A 16,052-nucleotide genomic window follows, 5' to 3' on the forward strand; every position below is an offset into this window, starting at 1 on the left:
AGGGCAGGTACCTGGCACAGCAGGAGTGAATGAAGCTCAAAACCATCTGAGGCCTCAATGAAAAGAAAGAGGCCAACTGTGGTCTCCCAAGATGCAGTTTATTTACAAACCCACGGAACAAAGGAGAGTAGGATGCGAGTGGCATTTCACGAGGAGTTGTGCTCACACACAGGTGCTTTTACTGTACACTCGGACTCCATAGACCAAAGCTACCACTTCCGCTAGCAATTCTCCACCCCTGACCTGGAGGCTCCTGCACACAGGTTAGAGACCCTGTCAGTCTCCCTGAGCCAGCTTAGTCCTGAACCCGCTTCCTGAGCTAAGATGCCAAAAATATACACACATTTCTAGAGATTAAATTTACAGCTTTTTGGTTAATAGTAAAAATCAACTAGAGGCTAAAATGACAGCATGAAACACTCTGTTTAGAGGGCAGGCAGCTCCTGTCTCGGACCTGGGGGCAGAGACAAAGCCTATCCCCTAAGGCAGTTGGAGTTGGTACAGGCTGGTCTCTGAGGCACATCTTGTGAGCACCCTGCACGCTGGTGCACTGCAGCATGGGGGAGGGGAGACGAGACCAGTGGTGCTCCCCTGCCCCATAAGGCCAGACTGCTTCCCGGGGAGCTCCTGCAGTGCAGGAGAGGGGAGAGGCTGAGCCCTGGCCTGCCAGCAACAAGCTGCCTTCCCTCAGTCACCTCCACCTCTTCTTTCCCTGGCAGTGCTCCTTGCTGTTTCCAGCTTCCTGCCCGCTAGGCCCTATGTGCCACCCTTCACATGCCCAGCACTGGTCTTCCACCCATGAGCAAGGCACGCCTGAAGGGGCAGCTGCCTCTTGCACACTCTGAACTAGTGGCACTTGGGAACGCTGTGGAGACTGCACCACACATGACAGCCTATGGGACACTGAAGGCAGAGGCCCATGGTCCAGGTATGAGCTCTCCCCCACCAGGAGACGGCAGGCAAGAGGGTGGCAAATAACTTACCCAGTGGAAGGCAGTGTGGAAAGGCAAAGCTGCACCCTGAGAGAGCCGGGCCAAGAGAGGCAATGCCGGGGCAAAGGCAGAGTGCACCCATGGCAGGGATCCTCGGGCAGCTCGGCCAGTGCACAGTGGCACAGGCGAGGGGGAGAGGGAGAAAGTCCTTGTAAGTGCTCAGCGCTGAGCATTTACGCCAGCTGGTCACTATGTCCTGCGCGTCTGTGGTTTGTGCTGCTGTGGCCATGCAGCCAGTCAGTCTGTCTGTCCCCAGTGACACGAGACCCTGAAGTGGGCCTTGTCACTGCTACAAGCAGGAAGGGAGCTGGGATGAGAGTGAATGGGAGGGGCTCATCTTTCCAGCCAGGGGTCAGGGAGAGGGGAGCGTGTGTTGAATGTGCGCAGTCAAGAAGGTCCACCCAGAGGCATGGGAGGGGTCACCCGTCGATGTCCCAGCTGAAGAGATGGTGTTTCACCAACATGTCCTGCACGCCATCCTTCAGCGGCTTCTTCTCCTTCTCCTGCAGGAAGACAAAGGGCCAGGAGCTAGGGCCAGCATCCCTATGCAGTGAGGCAGGAGGAGTTTTGCCCCACGCTCCAGGTCTGTCTCACTCTACTCTATCCCCTCACTCAGCAGCACCAGGCCAGAACAGCGAGGGCCACTGGTCAAGTAGAAAAGGTCAGCACTGTTTCCTCCCAGAGCCCCAGCATGGCTCCTGGCTGGGGAGGAGAGACAAGAGGGGGCAGGGAGCTGATCCCCAGAGCATCTTCAGCTCTCGTCACCCAGCAGGTTTCTGTGATCACCAGGTCCAGCATGACCCTGCCACAGACTCCAGCCAGCTGACAGCAGAGGCAGCCCTACTAGGAAGGGACAGCTCTTTGGCATGGGGCTGGCTAACGTGCCAAGAGATGGGAGGGGATCTCAAGCTGACAACTCACCTCTCTCTTTAGAGGAAGCTCCCAGTCCTGGGACAGACTGAATGCAAATTTGCAGAGGACTCTAAAATGGGACAAAGCAATGGTTACACCTTTACAACAGACACCTGCCACCATCCCATCCCCCTCCTTGGCTGCACTAAGGCTGAGATACCACAGGTCTGTGCCTAGGTGCTGGCTCCTGGATTCTCAGCTTATGTTAAGAAAACATGAGATGAGGCCTTTAGCACTTGAGGGACAGCTCTGGCTTGGCTGATCAGGTCTCTGGGACCTTGCAGGTACTCTTCATTCCCTGCAAGACCTGGGATTGTGAGAACAGGACCCAAACACAACAGCTGCAAAGGCCCAGAACAGCTGCTTGGAGAGGTGTGAGCTGCCCCGTGAATCTCACTGGGCATTAACACCAGGGCCCCTTGCTTTGGGGGGACCCACTGAAAGGACCTGGCAGAAGCCTGTGTTGGGCGTCATAAAGCATGAGCAGGCCCAGTCCTACTCTTCTCGCACAAGCAGATGCACCCGGAAAGCTTTTGCAGCTGCACTCTGGGGAAATGGCCCTGCCAAGCCCTGGCCTCACTGTCATGGATGCAGGACCCCTCATCACTGTCAGCACATGTAGCTGGCACGGCAGAGCCATGGGGGCCTGTAGCTGTGGACTGCCTCCACATGGCTCTGCCCCACCCCCAGGCCAGGTGCTCTCAGCACCCGCTGCAATGCATTCGCTGACCCCAAGAGCAATGAGGGGGCCAAGCTCCTCCCACCCAGCCCAGCTGCACAGCTGCTCAGACCTGCCTGGTTACACAAGGCACCGCTTGGAGCTTTGGCAGCCAAGCCCATGCCAGGGCTGAGGACAGCAACCAGCCGCTCCCTCCCAGCAGGCCACACCCTGCTGCTTGCATCCTGCAGGGCCTGGCTGGGAGGGGCCTCAACCACAAACAGGCAGCCACCGCAGCTCACAGGGGAAGGAGGGATGGTGCAGCACATTTCAGTTCTGTCACTGACATACAGCCAACCTGCCCCACCATCCCCTGCCCAGCCAGCCTCTGTGCTTGGTCAGCTTGGTGCTGGATCCCCCTGCCTGGCCTTCCACATGCTGAGCCTGGGAGATGAGTCTTCTCTGGCAGGATCCACGGGGCCAGTCTGCAGCCTCCTACTTCTCCACCCCACTGCCAGGCCCTTGGGAACATGGAGGCAGCTTCTCCCCATGACATTAGACTCAGCTGTCTGTGGTCAGCAGCTTCCCCGACCCCGCAGCTGCTCAGGAAGTGACCAGAGTCTCATTAACCAGTAACGCAGCCCAAAATAGGAGGTGCTGCTTCCACCGCTGGAAGGAGGGGCTGGGCTGGGCCTGGCTCGAGGACATTTCTCTCTGCAGATCCACATGGGCCAGGGGAGGGGGGACCTTGCGCACACTCACCTGAGCTCACACTTGATCTGCACCCAGCCAGGACTGCGCAGGAAGGACCAGGGGTGAAACCATTTCTCTACTGTCTGCAGGCTCGAGCATAGCACCTCCAGCCACAAGTGCAGCACCTGCTCACTGCAGGGGGTTACAAGTAGCTACTGAAGAAGGAGCCCGGCCACTCTGGGGGGCAACCTAGCTCCTTACCCAGCCTCTGGCCCACAAGGTGCCTCCTCCCCACATGGGAGCTGGCTGCCCAGGGAGCTGTTCAGTTGAGCCCACAGGGGCTGGGCCAATGCACCTGACAATAAGGAACCAGCCACAGTCCTGTGCCCTGTAGCCAACAATGCCGGGGGCCATTTTGGGCAGGCTTGGCCATTCGTGAAGTGGCTGGTTCCCAGCCTTTCCCCACAGCCCCCTCCCTCCCTGGTAGCCTGCCCCAAGCTCAGAGCACAAGCAGCTCCGAGGGGGTCCTAGGGCTCCATGACTCACTTGAGTCCCACGCAGATGAGGGAGCGAAGTTTCACGTCCATCTGGGCATGCGCAGTGTCATGCGTCATGTTCACCGACTGCACCGCCTGCGGGAGGAGAGGGGCCCATTACCTGCTTCCCTGGGGCCCAGGCTGTGACGGGGCAGCTGCCGTGACCCAGCATCCTGGGGCTGGCTCTCCCCATCATCTCTCTGCTGCCAGAGCCGGAGGACCCACGACCCCCTGGAAGCCAGAGCTTCCCACCAGCCCCGCAAACACCTTCTCGCAGGAGGGAATGGGATGGGATCCCCACGCCTGCCTGTGCCTCCCCCACAGCCTCCCCTGGGGCACCACCTCCTGCCAGAGGCTGGCAAGGCAGGAGCTCTGGGCTCTTGGTGGGACCAGAGCAGCCATTTAAGGTCTCTTCACAGAAGCCTCCCGGGGGGACGGCCACCTACTCACTCGATAGAGCAGCTCCTCTGGAGTGAGGACTTTGCCATCTTCATCCAGCCTACAAAAAAGACCAAAAAAAATTAGAGCAGAAGTCCAGCTCATGCTTCCCGGCCAGCCATGCCCTGAGGTGGGCAAGACACCTGCCCAGCACAAGCACCCTGCAGGGACAGGGGTGGGAGGAGCAGCAGCCCCTGGATGGTACCAAGGGTGGCTGCAGTTCTAGATGGTGCCAATGGCAGGCACAGCCACAGCGCATGGGGACAAAACCAATGCACCAGTCCCAGACCAGAAGAGCCATCTAGCACCGCACAGCCCTGTTTTTTCAGAAGAGGGAACCCACTGGTTCCCCAGGAAGAAGGCACAAGCTTCCCAGAGGAGAGGGCAGCAAGGGTTTGGCAGGGGGGGACTTGGGAATGGAGGTGGACCTGGCTCTCTGTGTGACAACGGTGGCCTCACCTGTAAGTCTTGCAGAGCACAAGGCGTGAGTACACAGAGTCGAAGTCCCTCTCCACCTCCCGGCTGGCAGCCTGGCAGGAATGGGATAGTCAGTGCCGCAAGAGCCCAGTGCCCACCCCAGCCCTCATGGATAGCTGGACAACCTCCCAGCACCATCCCACCCAGGTAACAGCAGAGATGCACCTTGCAACCCAATGGAGAGGAAGATTGCAAGAAGGCTGCTATCTTGTGATCCTCCCAGGTCAGAGCCCCACTTTCCCCTTCTCTCTTGGCCTAATAGCTCCCCTGAATGCCCTTCTCACCTCCTCAATGAATAACCAGGGATGGCAGGGTCCTCCCAGCAGTGATGGTTTCTTTAGCCCATGCTCAAATATGGACTTCAGCGCTGGACAGAGCGTCCCTCGGACCAGGTCTGTCACCCCCTCTGTGACTGAATCATCCCCGGCGACGGAGTACTAGAGAACGAAAGGAGCTGACACTGAGCATCTCAAAGATAAGCAGAGATGTGCACCTGGCCAAACTGCTCATCAGATGTGCATATGGCCTTCCTTCCCACACAACCTGCACCCAAATGCACCCTGGCCCAGCTTCCAGCCAGCAGTCCCAGGACCAAAAGCTTCCCTGACCCTCCCTGGGGCTCAGACCTTGTACTGGAAAATGCCAGTGCCTGACTAGCAAGCCTGGGGTGTTAAGAGGTGGAGGGTCAGGGGTATGCAGGCTGAACTTTTTAAGGCTTGCTTCTCCCCAGCTTCCTCCCTCTCTCCCCAAGCTCTCACACACTAGGAGTATCTGCAGGGTCCCTGCCCCAATGCTCTTGGGCTTTAAACACCCATGGACTGGCAGTCAGGAGAAACAGGATCAAATCTTTGCCCTACACAGTCACTTCACCTCTGCACCTCACATCCCATCTGCAAAAGGTGAGGGAATGAGATGCCCCAACCTCACCGCAGTCATGAGGAGGTATTTGTTCACCTTGGTGAAATGAGTGGTGACCTCCCTGCAGTAAATGTGCTTCTCCAGGGTATTTCAATCACTGGGGATCTACTGTAGGTGTGAAGTGGCCTCACCTGTGCCATACCGGAGTCTTTGGAATTGCCATTTTTATTGGAAGCTCGTATACCTTCCCATGCGGCTCTTTCAGCACCCTTACAATTCAAAGACTGGGGCAGCAGCACACTTCAAACCCAAGAGTGAAAATGGATTATAGAATTCACATTGATTGCAACATTTCAGAGGACCTCAGCAATGGTAGGAGGCTTCATCTTTCCTTAAAGGATGTTATGGGAGTGTAAGAGTGATGTTGTTGCTGTGATAGTCCAGAAATTATGCAGGGGGCAAGGATTTCTTAGTTGGTCTGATAAAAGATATCACCCTGCATAGCCTGGCTGGGCCTGGCTCTCTGAGATCAGACACCTGAGGAAGAATGGCTTGTATTTGAAAGCTTTTTCCCCAAAGAAAGCTACATCCCATAGTTGGTCCAATAGAAGATATCAACCTACAAAACCCTTGCCTCTCATTCAAAGGATAAATCAGCCTGGATGGTGGGACCAAGGAGTTCCAGATTCATCAGCTGAATAGGAACTGGAATACAGCTCTCCTGAACATGGCACCTGACCTAGCAGTTGAGGCCAAGGCACAGCCTTTGACAATGTCAGCAGGTCATTCCCTTGGACCACCTTGACACTGGCAAGGGTAAGAAATACTGGTAGGTCAGAAGCTTGTCCTTTGAGTTTCAATGCCCGGTGGGAGAGGAACGCTAAGCAGTTGGCAACACCAAGAGCTCACAAGATGCTCTTTGTGATTTTTTCTGAAGAGATGGTGGCCTTTTGAACTGCCTTCTACAGCCAAAGAGAGACAGGATGACAGCCTGAATGATTTAGCTCCACTCATGTAACATGTAGAGTCCTGGATCTATGTGGTGTGCAGTCTCCGAGCGTGGCTTCGCTAGTAGTCCCAGGCAACAGAAGAGGGATGAGACTGGCTTGCCATCTCCATTCGTAACCTGCCTCTGATCAGCCAACTGGCCAAATAGCAGAGGTCAGTGTCTTCCCTCCTTAGGTGGGTTGCTGCTAACAGGAGTATTTTGAAGTTACTTTCCCTATGTCACGGGGTGTCTGAGTTATAGCACCTTGCGCTGGTAATGATACACACTCACCAGGACTTCCATGAACTTCCTGTGGACTGGGTAGCTGGCTAGCTATATGGGAAGCCCATGAATCAGCAGAGCCCTGAGCCTGGAGATCGAGGCAAGTGTTGCCACCCTGAATCTGAGGCAAGTGGATGCGTTTAGTTTCCTAAGGTCTGGGACAGGAGACAGACCCTTCTCTGCCTTTTCTTTTTTTGGGATAAGGACACAGCAGTGTCTTGTACTCCTGCAGAGTTGCTTGGGCCACTGCTGGGTGAGGCAACAAAGCCCTTTGCACCACAGGGTCTAAGAGAAAACTTTTGCAAATTGAAAGGCTCTAGAGTGGAAGTGGAGAGCAAGCTGTGGACTAGCCATTATCCAACACCCATCCACCAGAGGCAGTATTACACTCAGCAATGCGGTATGGGGTAGGGGACAAGGCAGCTCCCAAAGGCTGTTGCTGACTTCTGAAATTTCTGTCAAATCTGGAGCTTGGCTGACAGGATGGTGAGAGACTTATGGAGGAGACAGATGTCAGGAGTTGCCTCTGGTAACAGAACTATTGGCATTGCTGATGATCTGGTTGTCTGTCCTGGGCCTACGGGGTTGGTATTTGTAGGGCTTCCAGTAGGACGGTGGAGAGTAAAACTTCACAGATCTGAGGATGGACCCAAACCCTTCAAGGAAGGGGAATGCACCATCAGTCCCTGGATGGGAGGTTATGGATGGCTGCCTGCAGAGCAGTGTTGAAAGCTGCCTGGCCCTTCTTGTTCAGTTTCCATCAGCTCCTCCCAGGTGTCCTCAAGCTGCTTGGATAAGAAAGGAGTCATCCTCCTCCATGTTAGGTAGACAGGGCTTGAAAGTCTGCCACCAAGTTCAGCAAGACCTATGGGCTTTGTGCATGAACAGAACCTTTCTTCTGTTCTCTCTTTCCTGGCACACGCCTTCTGTTGGCCTGGATTTCTCTGCACCACTGCAACCACTAAGGACCCAGACTTTGGAAGGACAGAGACATGGTCAAAAAAATGGAGTGGGGGTGGGAGGGGGAGACTGCTCAGGAGGATTTCTCCTCCCTCTTGGAAACAGGCTGAACACTGGCTGAGATCTGCCAAAGCACTGTGACCAGATCTGCTTCACCCATGAGAAGGGAAAGCCTGGCAGAGGCTGGCACAGTTAGGAGGTCAAAGAATTGGAGAGAACTGGAAAAATTGGAATAATGGTCACCACTCTATCCAGGGTCTCCACCGAGATCCCTACACCATTGGCTGCTGGTGTTGAGGCTGTCTGGACTGCCTCATTTGGAGGTAATGAGGTTCCTTCAGTGGAAATGGGGGCAGAACTGCCACTGCCCCTCCTCTTCCTTGGATGCAGGCCTCAGGACCCCATGTCAGTACTCTCAGCAGCAGTATCACTGGGGACTTGGGTCTCCAGGAGGAGACCGATTATGAGACGCACAGGATGATGATGCTCAAGAAGGAGAGGGTGGTGTGCTGAGGTACTGCTGGGGCTGCCGCTTACACCTGTGCTGGGCTGGTGCCTTGTGGGGAAGGTCCCCCATTGTGAGGAATGGTATTCCTTGAATGAAGCAATACCTACAGCCTGGTGCTGACATTGCCTGTGCTTCTCCCTGCAAACCCTGCCCCAAAGAGGTTTTCATGTGCCCTTTGGTCTTTTGATTGGTTTTGGTGTCTTTGCTGTGTGTTCACGGTACCCAGTCACCTGGTGCCAGTCTACTGGGGACTCTCGAAGGTTTGCCTGTGCCAGAATGATACTCCCACTTCTCCTACATCTCTGTTTGGAGCCATGTCTGGACTGTGTTTGGCCTTTCCCTCAGCTGCCTCCAGGCACAAGTGTTGGTGCTGTGATAACGAGGGCTGAGGCTGGTACCAAACTAGCGTTGCAGCTCTCAGCACCATCAGCCTCCATGGCTGCAGGAACTGGTTTTGTCTGGGTGTGATCAGTCAGTGCTATGTTCAGTGGGGTCTCTCCCACCTGCTTCTCGCTGCCAAGCAGGAAGGGCACTTACTGAAGAAGATCCTGCATTGACCTCTATGGCCTTGCATGGAGTGCAAGATAGCTGCTGGGTACACCTGGAGCCCAAGATAATGGTGCTGTGTGAAAGAATCCAGCCTTGCACGCATGAGGCGCCTGTGCGGCCACATTGGCATGATCTGCACTGACGCACTCAATTGGTATCTGGCAATTTTCAGGGTTCCCCTCCCTCCCCTCAGGTCAGCTGGGAGCTGCAAGTGCAGTTCCAGGGACCTTGGTCACTGCACTGGACTCTCACCCATCCCACACCCTGTGGGCTACCAATTTTCTCTATCCTTTACGTGGATGTTCAGCAAATACCTATGGACATTAAGTGCCACCTGGCCACAATTTTGTTTGGTCCTTGAGAGTTTGAGAAAAGCAGAGTTTCAGCCACCAACCAGCCTAAAGGGGCAATGGCATGCCTGGCTTGTAGGAAGAAAGGCTAAGAGGTTTCCAGGATGACATTTAAGATACAGCGGTGCTTACCTCTTTACTCCGTTCATCCAACATCTCCACAAATTTTGCAGGAAACCAACCTATGTGAAGCAGACACAGGGATCAGCTTGAGACAGACTTTAGGAAATCCTTATGCAGGCACATACTGAATCCTAGAGAAGCAGCAGGCTGGGAGAGGGAGGAAGGGAAAGTGGGAGAACAAAGGAACTTGGTTCTTGTGGCCCTTGGAGCAGGCTGGGAGCCCAGCCTGAGAAGAAAAATAAGCTCTGGGATCAAATCAGCCTGGGCTCAGGAAATCAGGACAGCTGCAAAGAAGAGGTCATTATAGGACATTCTGCCAACAAGCAGCATGGGCAGCCTCCACTCTAGCTGTAAAACCTGCTGCCTCTGCAGGAAGTAACCAGCAAGACGACTCCCCCGCAACCCAAGCCTGTGTCCCACCTACACCTCCTGTGCAGCAGAGCAAACGTGCATTCCCAGGCAGTTACAGCCCCCCCAGGACCTGCACTCTTTGGCTGCAATGCTGAGAACTGTGTGCAAAGCAAACCCATGCAGCCCTCTGGGAGAGGGATGGGAGAGCTCTCACTGCAGGCACAGCCCTGTGTCACACCAGCTTCCCAGTCCCACCAGCTCCGGAGCCTGTCCCCACTGCCTGGAAACCCCAGCCCCAGCCATTCTCACCTCTCAATCCATTCAGCTCCCCAACCCAGCAGTGCTCATCCTTCTGGGAGATGATCTGAAAGGAGGAGGGGGAAAAAGGGGACACTAACAACTTGTAACATGAGCACGTTGAAGAGCGCTAGCAAGGAGACAAAGATCTGAGAACTACCTGGCTCCCCCTGCCCAAGGGGTGGGGGGGTCTTGCCATGAGAATGGTGCTGGCAGAGGCAGAGAGAGAGGGTGCATGCAGTGTGGGAAACTGCTTTGTCCTCAGCTGTCAAAGGCGGGCAGGGGCCTGAACACCTGAACTTCAAGTCACCAGCCAATTTTTATTACAGGCAGACCAGACCTGGTGGGAACAACAACTTCACTTGGTCACCTCCAGAGGCTGAACCTCAGAGCCCCAGCTCTAAAAAGTATGAGCTGCTAGTGCTGGTGCCAGAGGACTAGCTCCATTAGCACCCTTGGGGCAATGTGTATTGGGTTAAACTGGGTTCCCAGTTCAAACTCCATCTGCCTACCACTCAGGACTGACTGAAGAGGGATGGAGCTTTACAACAGGGGCAGGGTTGACAAGCATTCAGTCCTGGCCAAAACGCACATGCGTTCATAAGGAAATCCTGCACCCCACCGGGCCTGGCCAGAGTTCCCACTCAGGTCAGAGTAACAGGCTACACAAACTGAAACCCTGCCAGAGCTATGGATGAGACTGGGCTGTGGGGAGCATTTGGTCTCAAGCAGTAGCTAGAGGCCAGTGCCTATCGCATGACCTCTTTGCAAGGGAACAAAGAGGATGCATCACAGTGGGGGGATCCCAACCCCTCCCACTTACTGTGATTATATCATTCTTGCGGAAACCCAGCTCATCGTCATCATGGCGTTCGAAGTCCAGCAGGGCCTTGGCGCGGCGGCGACGGTTCCGAGAACAGGCCACGTAATTCTCGTGGTCCCGCTGGTGGCTCTCCATGCTGTAGTCTGGAGTCAGATCCTAGGGGCAGGGGCGAAGGGGTATGGAAGAGAAGCACAGAGAAACAGTAAGAAGGTGACTGGATATGCAGGTGACTAGATGCTGAGCCAGGTGTTCCCATCCCCACCCACCGTAGATCTTCTCCCTCCCTGGGGCAGACAGATTAGCTCTCCCTGACCCTGTGAACAAGCATGACTCCATCCTCCACCTGGGAGGGCCAAGGTATCCACAAAGACCCTGCCCTTGGCAGATCTCACTTGGGCCTGGTAGTTCTTCTGGGGCTTGGATAGTCGTGGCCTGGACAAGGAGCATGTCCTTGGCTCTGCAGTGAAGAAAGGGTGGAAGATTTAGGCCTCCACAGGGTGTCCCCACTCACAATGCTACAGTTCTTGGGGTCCACGCACTGGAAGTGCCGCGCCACCTGCAAGATGGCCTCGCGCAGGTCAGCCACCAGCTCAGTCTGCTTAATGTTCTTGGCCTTCAGCGCCTCCAGGTCATCGTCACCTGGCACCAAAGGACAGGCCCAGGGTAAACACACACAGCCAAGCCATGTTTTTCATATAAATTAAAATAGAAGTGCTGACAGCCTGTCGTTAGGGCCTACACTTAAATCAATGTGCTTAATTCATTAAAATTGGAGGAGAAGGTTATTGCTTTTTTAACAATACACAGGATCAGTAGGAAAAAACCTCACTTCTGAAGCCAAGTCAAGCTGCAGATGCATGCCACACCAGTTGTGCGCTACATTAGGTATCCACGTTCTTTTGCGTCTCACCAAGGCCTGATTACTATTATTTTCATTATTCTGAGTGCAAGTACTTTCAGTTTCTGTTGAACAGAGAGGCTTCAGGCTTGCTTCCTTTTGGTTTCAGAACAGCCTGCAGGTGCAAAGACTAACTTCTCCTATGGACTAACTCATTCAGAGTTGAGAAACTGACTGGAACAGGAAAAACAAGCTTTCCTTCTGCTTTTTCAATTCCCAAGTTATGAACTAAAAGATGGGAGGAAGAGAAGACGACCTATACATTCCAAGAGGAATGTGGGGCCAGATTTTCCAGAGGTACATAAACATCAACAGATGCCAAGAGGCACCTTCTGGGATTTTTCCAAGTGTCTTCACGGGCCTCTCACATGCATAGATTTAAACAGGAATCAGGCACTTCTTTACATTCCACTGGGCTCCTTTCTAAAGGCACCTAAATACTTTTGAAGTCTGGCTTGTGTTTACCAGATATTATTGATCAATTCCTTATCCACAAGAGATACCTCCTTTGCTGCCCAAATCAATTTTAAATGGAAAACGACATTTTGATTAACTAGTGTGCCAAGCACATTTAAAGGCAGTTTTATTTAATAAGGAAACACATTTCCAGATTTTTTTCACATTTGTATATGAAGTCCAATTCCCATCCAAATGCAGCCACACTAATCCCAACTACAATATTTTCACCTAGTAAATCAGGGGTGTCCAACTGGTTTGGCCTTTTGAGACAGAACCAGATCATGGGCTCCTCACATGCCAAACCTGGATCCATCTGCTTTTGGCAGTAGAGCAAGCACTGTCAAAGAGCTGCGGAGTCAACACAACCATTGCTTACCCCCTGCTGCCAAAAAGCGTGTCTTGTGGGGTTCCATACCCCAGATTTTAGCAGCAGACCTTCTCCCCAAATTCCTGAAACCTCCAGGAGCCCCACAGGTGGGATGACACTGCTCTGTCATCATCTAAATCCAGCCTGCATGTTTAACACCCTTGTAGTAAATAAATACATTGTTAATCTTCAACAAGGAGAAATGCAAAGTGCTGCACCTAGGGAGGAAAAATGTCCAGCACACCTACAGCCTAGGGAATGACCTGCTGGGTGGCACAGAGGTGGAAAGGGATCTTGGAGTCCTAGTGGACTCCAAGATGAACATGAGCCGGCAGTGTGACGAAGCCATCAGAAAAGCCAATGGCACTTTATCGTGCATCAGCAGATGCATGACGAATAGGTCCAAGGAGGTGATACTTCCCCTCTATCGGGTGCTGGTCAGACCACAGTTGGAGTACTGCGTGCAATTCTGGGCGCCACACTTCAAGAAGGATGCGGATAACCTGGAGAGGGTCCAGAGAAGGGCAGCTCGTATGGTCAAGGGCCTGCAGACCAAGCCCTACGAGGAGAGACTAGAGAAACTGGACCTTTTCAGCCTCCGCAAGAGAAGGTTGAGAGGCGACCTTGTGGCTGCCTATAAGTTCATCACGGGGGCACAGAAGGGAATTGGTGAGTATTTATTCACCAAGGCGCCCCCGGGGGTTACAAGAAACAATGGCCACAAGCTAGTAGAGAGCAGATTTAGATTGGACATTAGGAAGAACTTCTTCACAGTTTGAGTGGCCAAGGTCTGGAACGGGCTCCCAAGGGAGGTAGTGCTCTCCCCTACCCTGGGGGTCTTCAAGAGGAGGTTAGATGAGTATCTAGCTGGGGTCATCTAGACCCAGCACTCTTTCCTGCCTATGCAGGGGGTCAGACTCGATGATCTATTGAGGTCCCTTCCGACCCTAACATCTATGAATCTATAATCATTTTTTTTTAACATGAAAACCTGTAAGATTTAAGAGTCTGAATAAACCCATATAGATACAGGGCCTTCTCTGGGCTTATCAAGATCATTCTGCTTCTCAATCCCATTCAGCCACTCCATCCAGCTTTATGGCATCTGCAAATTTGTCAAGTGTTCACTCACTTCCATCCTCCAAATTATTAATGAAAATACTCAATAGGACAGACTCTGGGAGGGAGTGGGGCAACTTTACTTGACACGCCCCCAAGAGAACCTGGAATAGGACCCAGCAGGAAGGAGCCTTGTAGCTCCTTTGACGTTGGTTACAAGTCTTTGAAGGCTTCAGTCCTCACATGCTCAGTAGAGATTCCTTAGAGAGGCTGCTAAATTATCTAAAAATTCTGTCTGTATGAGCACCTTCACCCCTGGGGCTTCAGGGGATTTACAGGATTCTCTGAAAGTTTCTTTCAGGTGCTGTCACGGAAGGAGGTAGCACCATGGGACCAGGCACAGTAACCATGCCTGGTCTGCACTGCATGGCTTTGCTGAAAGAACTACTGTTCTGCTGGCAAACCTGTATGCACATGGCCCTCCAAGTTGTTCTGCGGTGGCAGAACCCCTCATTTCAGCTGGCAGAACACCACCTCTCCTAACTAAAGGTGGCACCTGTCACTGCTGGGCAGCCAACAGCAGGTGCATGCAGTCACGCCTGTGCCTTCTGCTGGCTCATGCGTTGCCTTCAGCAGTTGTGGCCGTACTGCCCAGTTGCCTCAATTGCTGCAGTGGAACCATGCAGATGTGAATGTCCTTTTGCAGTTTCCCTGAAACAGCTACTGTCTGAGTTTAGCAGCAGAAGCAACCCATGCTACTGAACAAGTGTTTTCCTCGCTGGTGCTGGAGCACTGAGGAGAAGGAGGGCGATAGCCTCACCGAAGAGAAAAGGAGAGGACCTGAACCTGGTATATGCACACGTGTGGGTCAGGGATGATGGAGGGAAATATAGGGGGTACCAGGAACTCAAGTGGGGGAGGAACTGCGACTGAGGGGAAGATGGGAGGGGCAGAATGGGCCAGGATAATGGTGGACTCTCCTATCCATAACTATTACCATGTCCAGGAAGGGTCTGTAACTGCTAGAGCACACTCCCATCAGAACCCACAGCAGAATCCAGCAGTGAGACAACTTGGGATTCCAGTTGTCCTCAAGCAGCTGTAAAAACCCCTGGCAAAACATGTGCATCAGCCCCCTCTACACAGAAAATGACAGCCTGCTACTATTGTCAGTTACTGCAGTATCCCCAGCGGCAGGAGTCTGCATGGTGGAGCTAAACGTTTCAGTCCATGAAAACTTCCAATGTTCAGCAGTGGAGAAGTGCCAGAATGAATGTACTAGGGTTGCAACCTTGATTCAGCCCCCTTTGTGCTTATGTATTACTACATATTAGATTTCTACACCGCCCTTCCCAACAAGGGCTCAGAGCAGCTTACAGCAAGAGACAAACTAACAGAAGTAGAACAGAATCTGAAAAAAAAAAAAGCTTCCAAAAATGATACCCCAGATTAGGCCGATTTGCCAAATGCCTGCCCAAATAGGGAGGATGACTTCATGTCCTCTGGCCTGTTTGGTGCATAGCGAAACTAGGCAAGGAACAGTGGGAAGAGGAAGGATGGTTCTGCGGTTGAGCCAGATGAATGCTGCCCAGATGCTAAGCCTGCTTCTGCTACATAGTTCCCATTAAGGCTAAATAAGTCACTCCATAGGTGTTTCCCATGGGTATTTAACAGCACGAGCCTCATTTATGGGGTGCCCAACATGAGGTATGTTGAGTCTGACTTGCAAAAGTGCTGAGCACTCATCACTGCAAAGCCGAAATTAGTGGAGCTGTACTTTCAACAACCAAGACCTTAATGTCTCTGTGCCCACGTTCTCCATCTCTCAAATGGAGTGACAGGGGCCCCTCAACTCGCAGGGAGACTGTGATGATTAAAATAATTTAATGTTTGAAAAGCAGCAGGAAGGTTTAATGAGGAGCACTGCAAAAAAGCCCAGGAGGAAATCAGTAAGTCTGCTGTCAGAGCAAGGCTGGAAAAGCATGCAGTAGAGATGAACTGGGGCCACCTACTGAACAAAAGAGAAAAAGAAACCCTATCAAATAGCTGCTCATTAAGTGAGCAGCATTCGCCCTGTGCACTGAATGAAGCAGGGTTCTGTGGAAAGCACAGCATGAGACCATGTAATTAAGAACCGCATCACAATACATACACACAGGAGGCTGAATTAAGGTCACACAGGTGACCTTCTGGCATTGATTAGCTTTTGAGTGCTTGACTTTACGTACTGCTCTTTTACTCTTTTACCCTAGTTTATCTGTAAGCAATGTTCTACAATCCTTGGAGTTTACTATTAGCCTCCCTGAAAATTTGTAAAAGGCATTTTCCAGCAAAGCCAGCAGGATCCACACTTAATGCTACTCATAAGACTGGAAGAGCCAATAAAACTCAAGAAATCAATGACATGGAGACCAATTTACCCACACAAAATTCAGGCCCCTTTCTTAAACTTTTAGATGGGGCAGGGGGAATCT

General features: G+C 52.7%; 1 protein-coding gene across 3 annotated transcripts in view; it reads right to left on the reverse strand.

Annotated features, from left to right (window-relative positions):
* Nucleotides 1-77: 77 nt before the first annotated feature.
* The window catches only part of SGSM3 (small G protein signaling modulator 3), a 44,271-nt gene continuing 28,296 nt past the window's right edge, over nt 78-16,052 (reverse strand). For all 3 annotated transcript variants that reach the window (XM_014607676.3, XM_019489270.1, XM_059726374.1), the window contains exons 12-22: nt 11,307-11,434; nt 10,796-10,951; nt 9,985-10,039; nt 9,334-9,383; nt 4,991-5,143; nt 4,689-4,759; nt 4,242-4,290; nt 3,802-3,887; nt 3,325-3,447; nt 1,914-1,974; nt 78-1,495 (exon numbers count right to left, since the gene is read on the reverse strand). In XM_014607676.3, the coding sequence (XP_014463162.1) occupies nt 1,412-1,495; nt 1,914-1,974; nt 3,325-3,447; nt 3,802-3,887; nt 4,242-4,290; nt 4,689-4,759; nt 4,991-5,143; nt 9,334-9,383; nt 9,985-10,039; nt 10,796-10,951; nt 11,307-11,434 (1,016 nt within the window). In that variant the 3' untranslated portion in view covers nt 78-1,411. The remainder of the gene's footprint in view (nt 1,496-1,913; nt 1,975-3,324; nt 3,448-3,801; nt 3,888-4,241; nt 4,291-4,688; nt 4,760-4,990; nt 5,144-9,333; nt 9,384-9,984; nt 10,040-10,795; nt 10,952-11,306; nt 11,435-16,052) is intronic.

This window comes from Alligator mississippiensis, chromosome 4 (assembly GCF_030867095.1).
Source record: "Alligator mississippiensis isolate rAllMis1 chromosome 4, rAllMis1, whole genome shotgun sequence".
Classification (NCBI taxonomy): domain Eukaryota; kingdom Metazoa; phylum Chordata; order Crocodylia; family Alligatoridae; genus Alligator; species Alligator mississippiensis.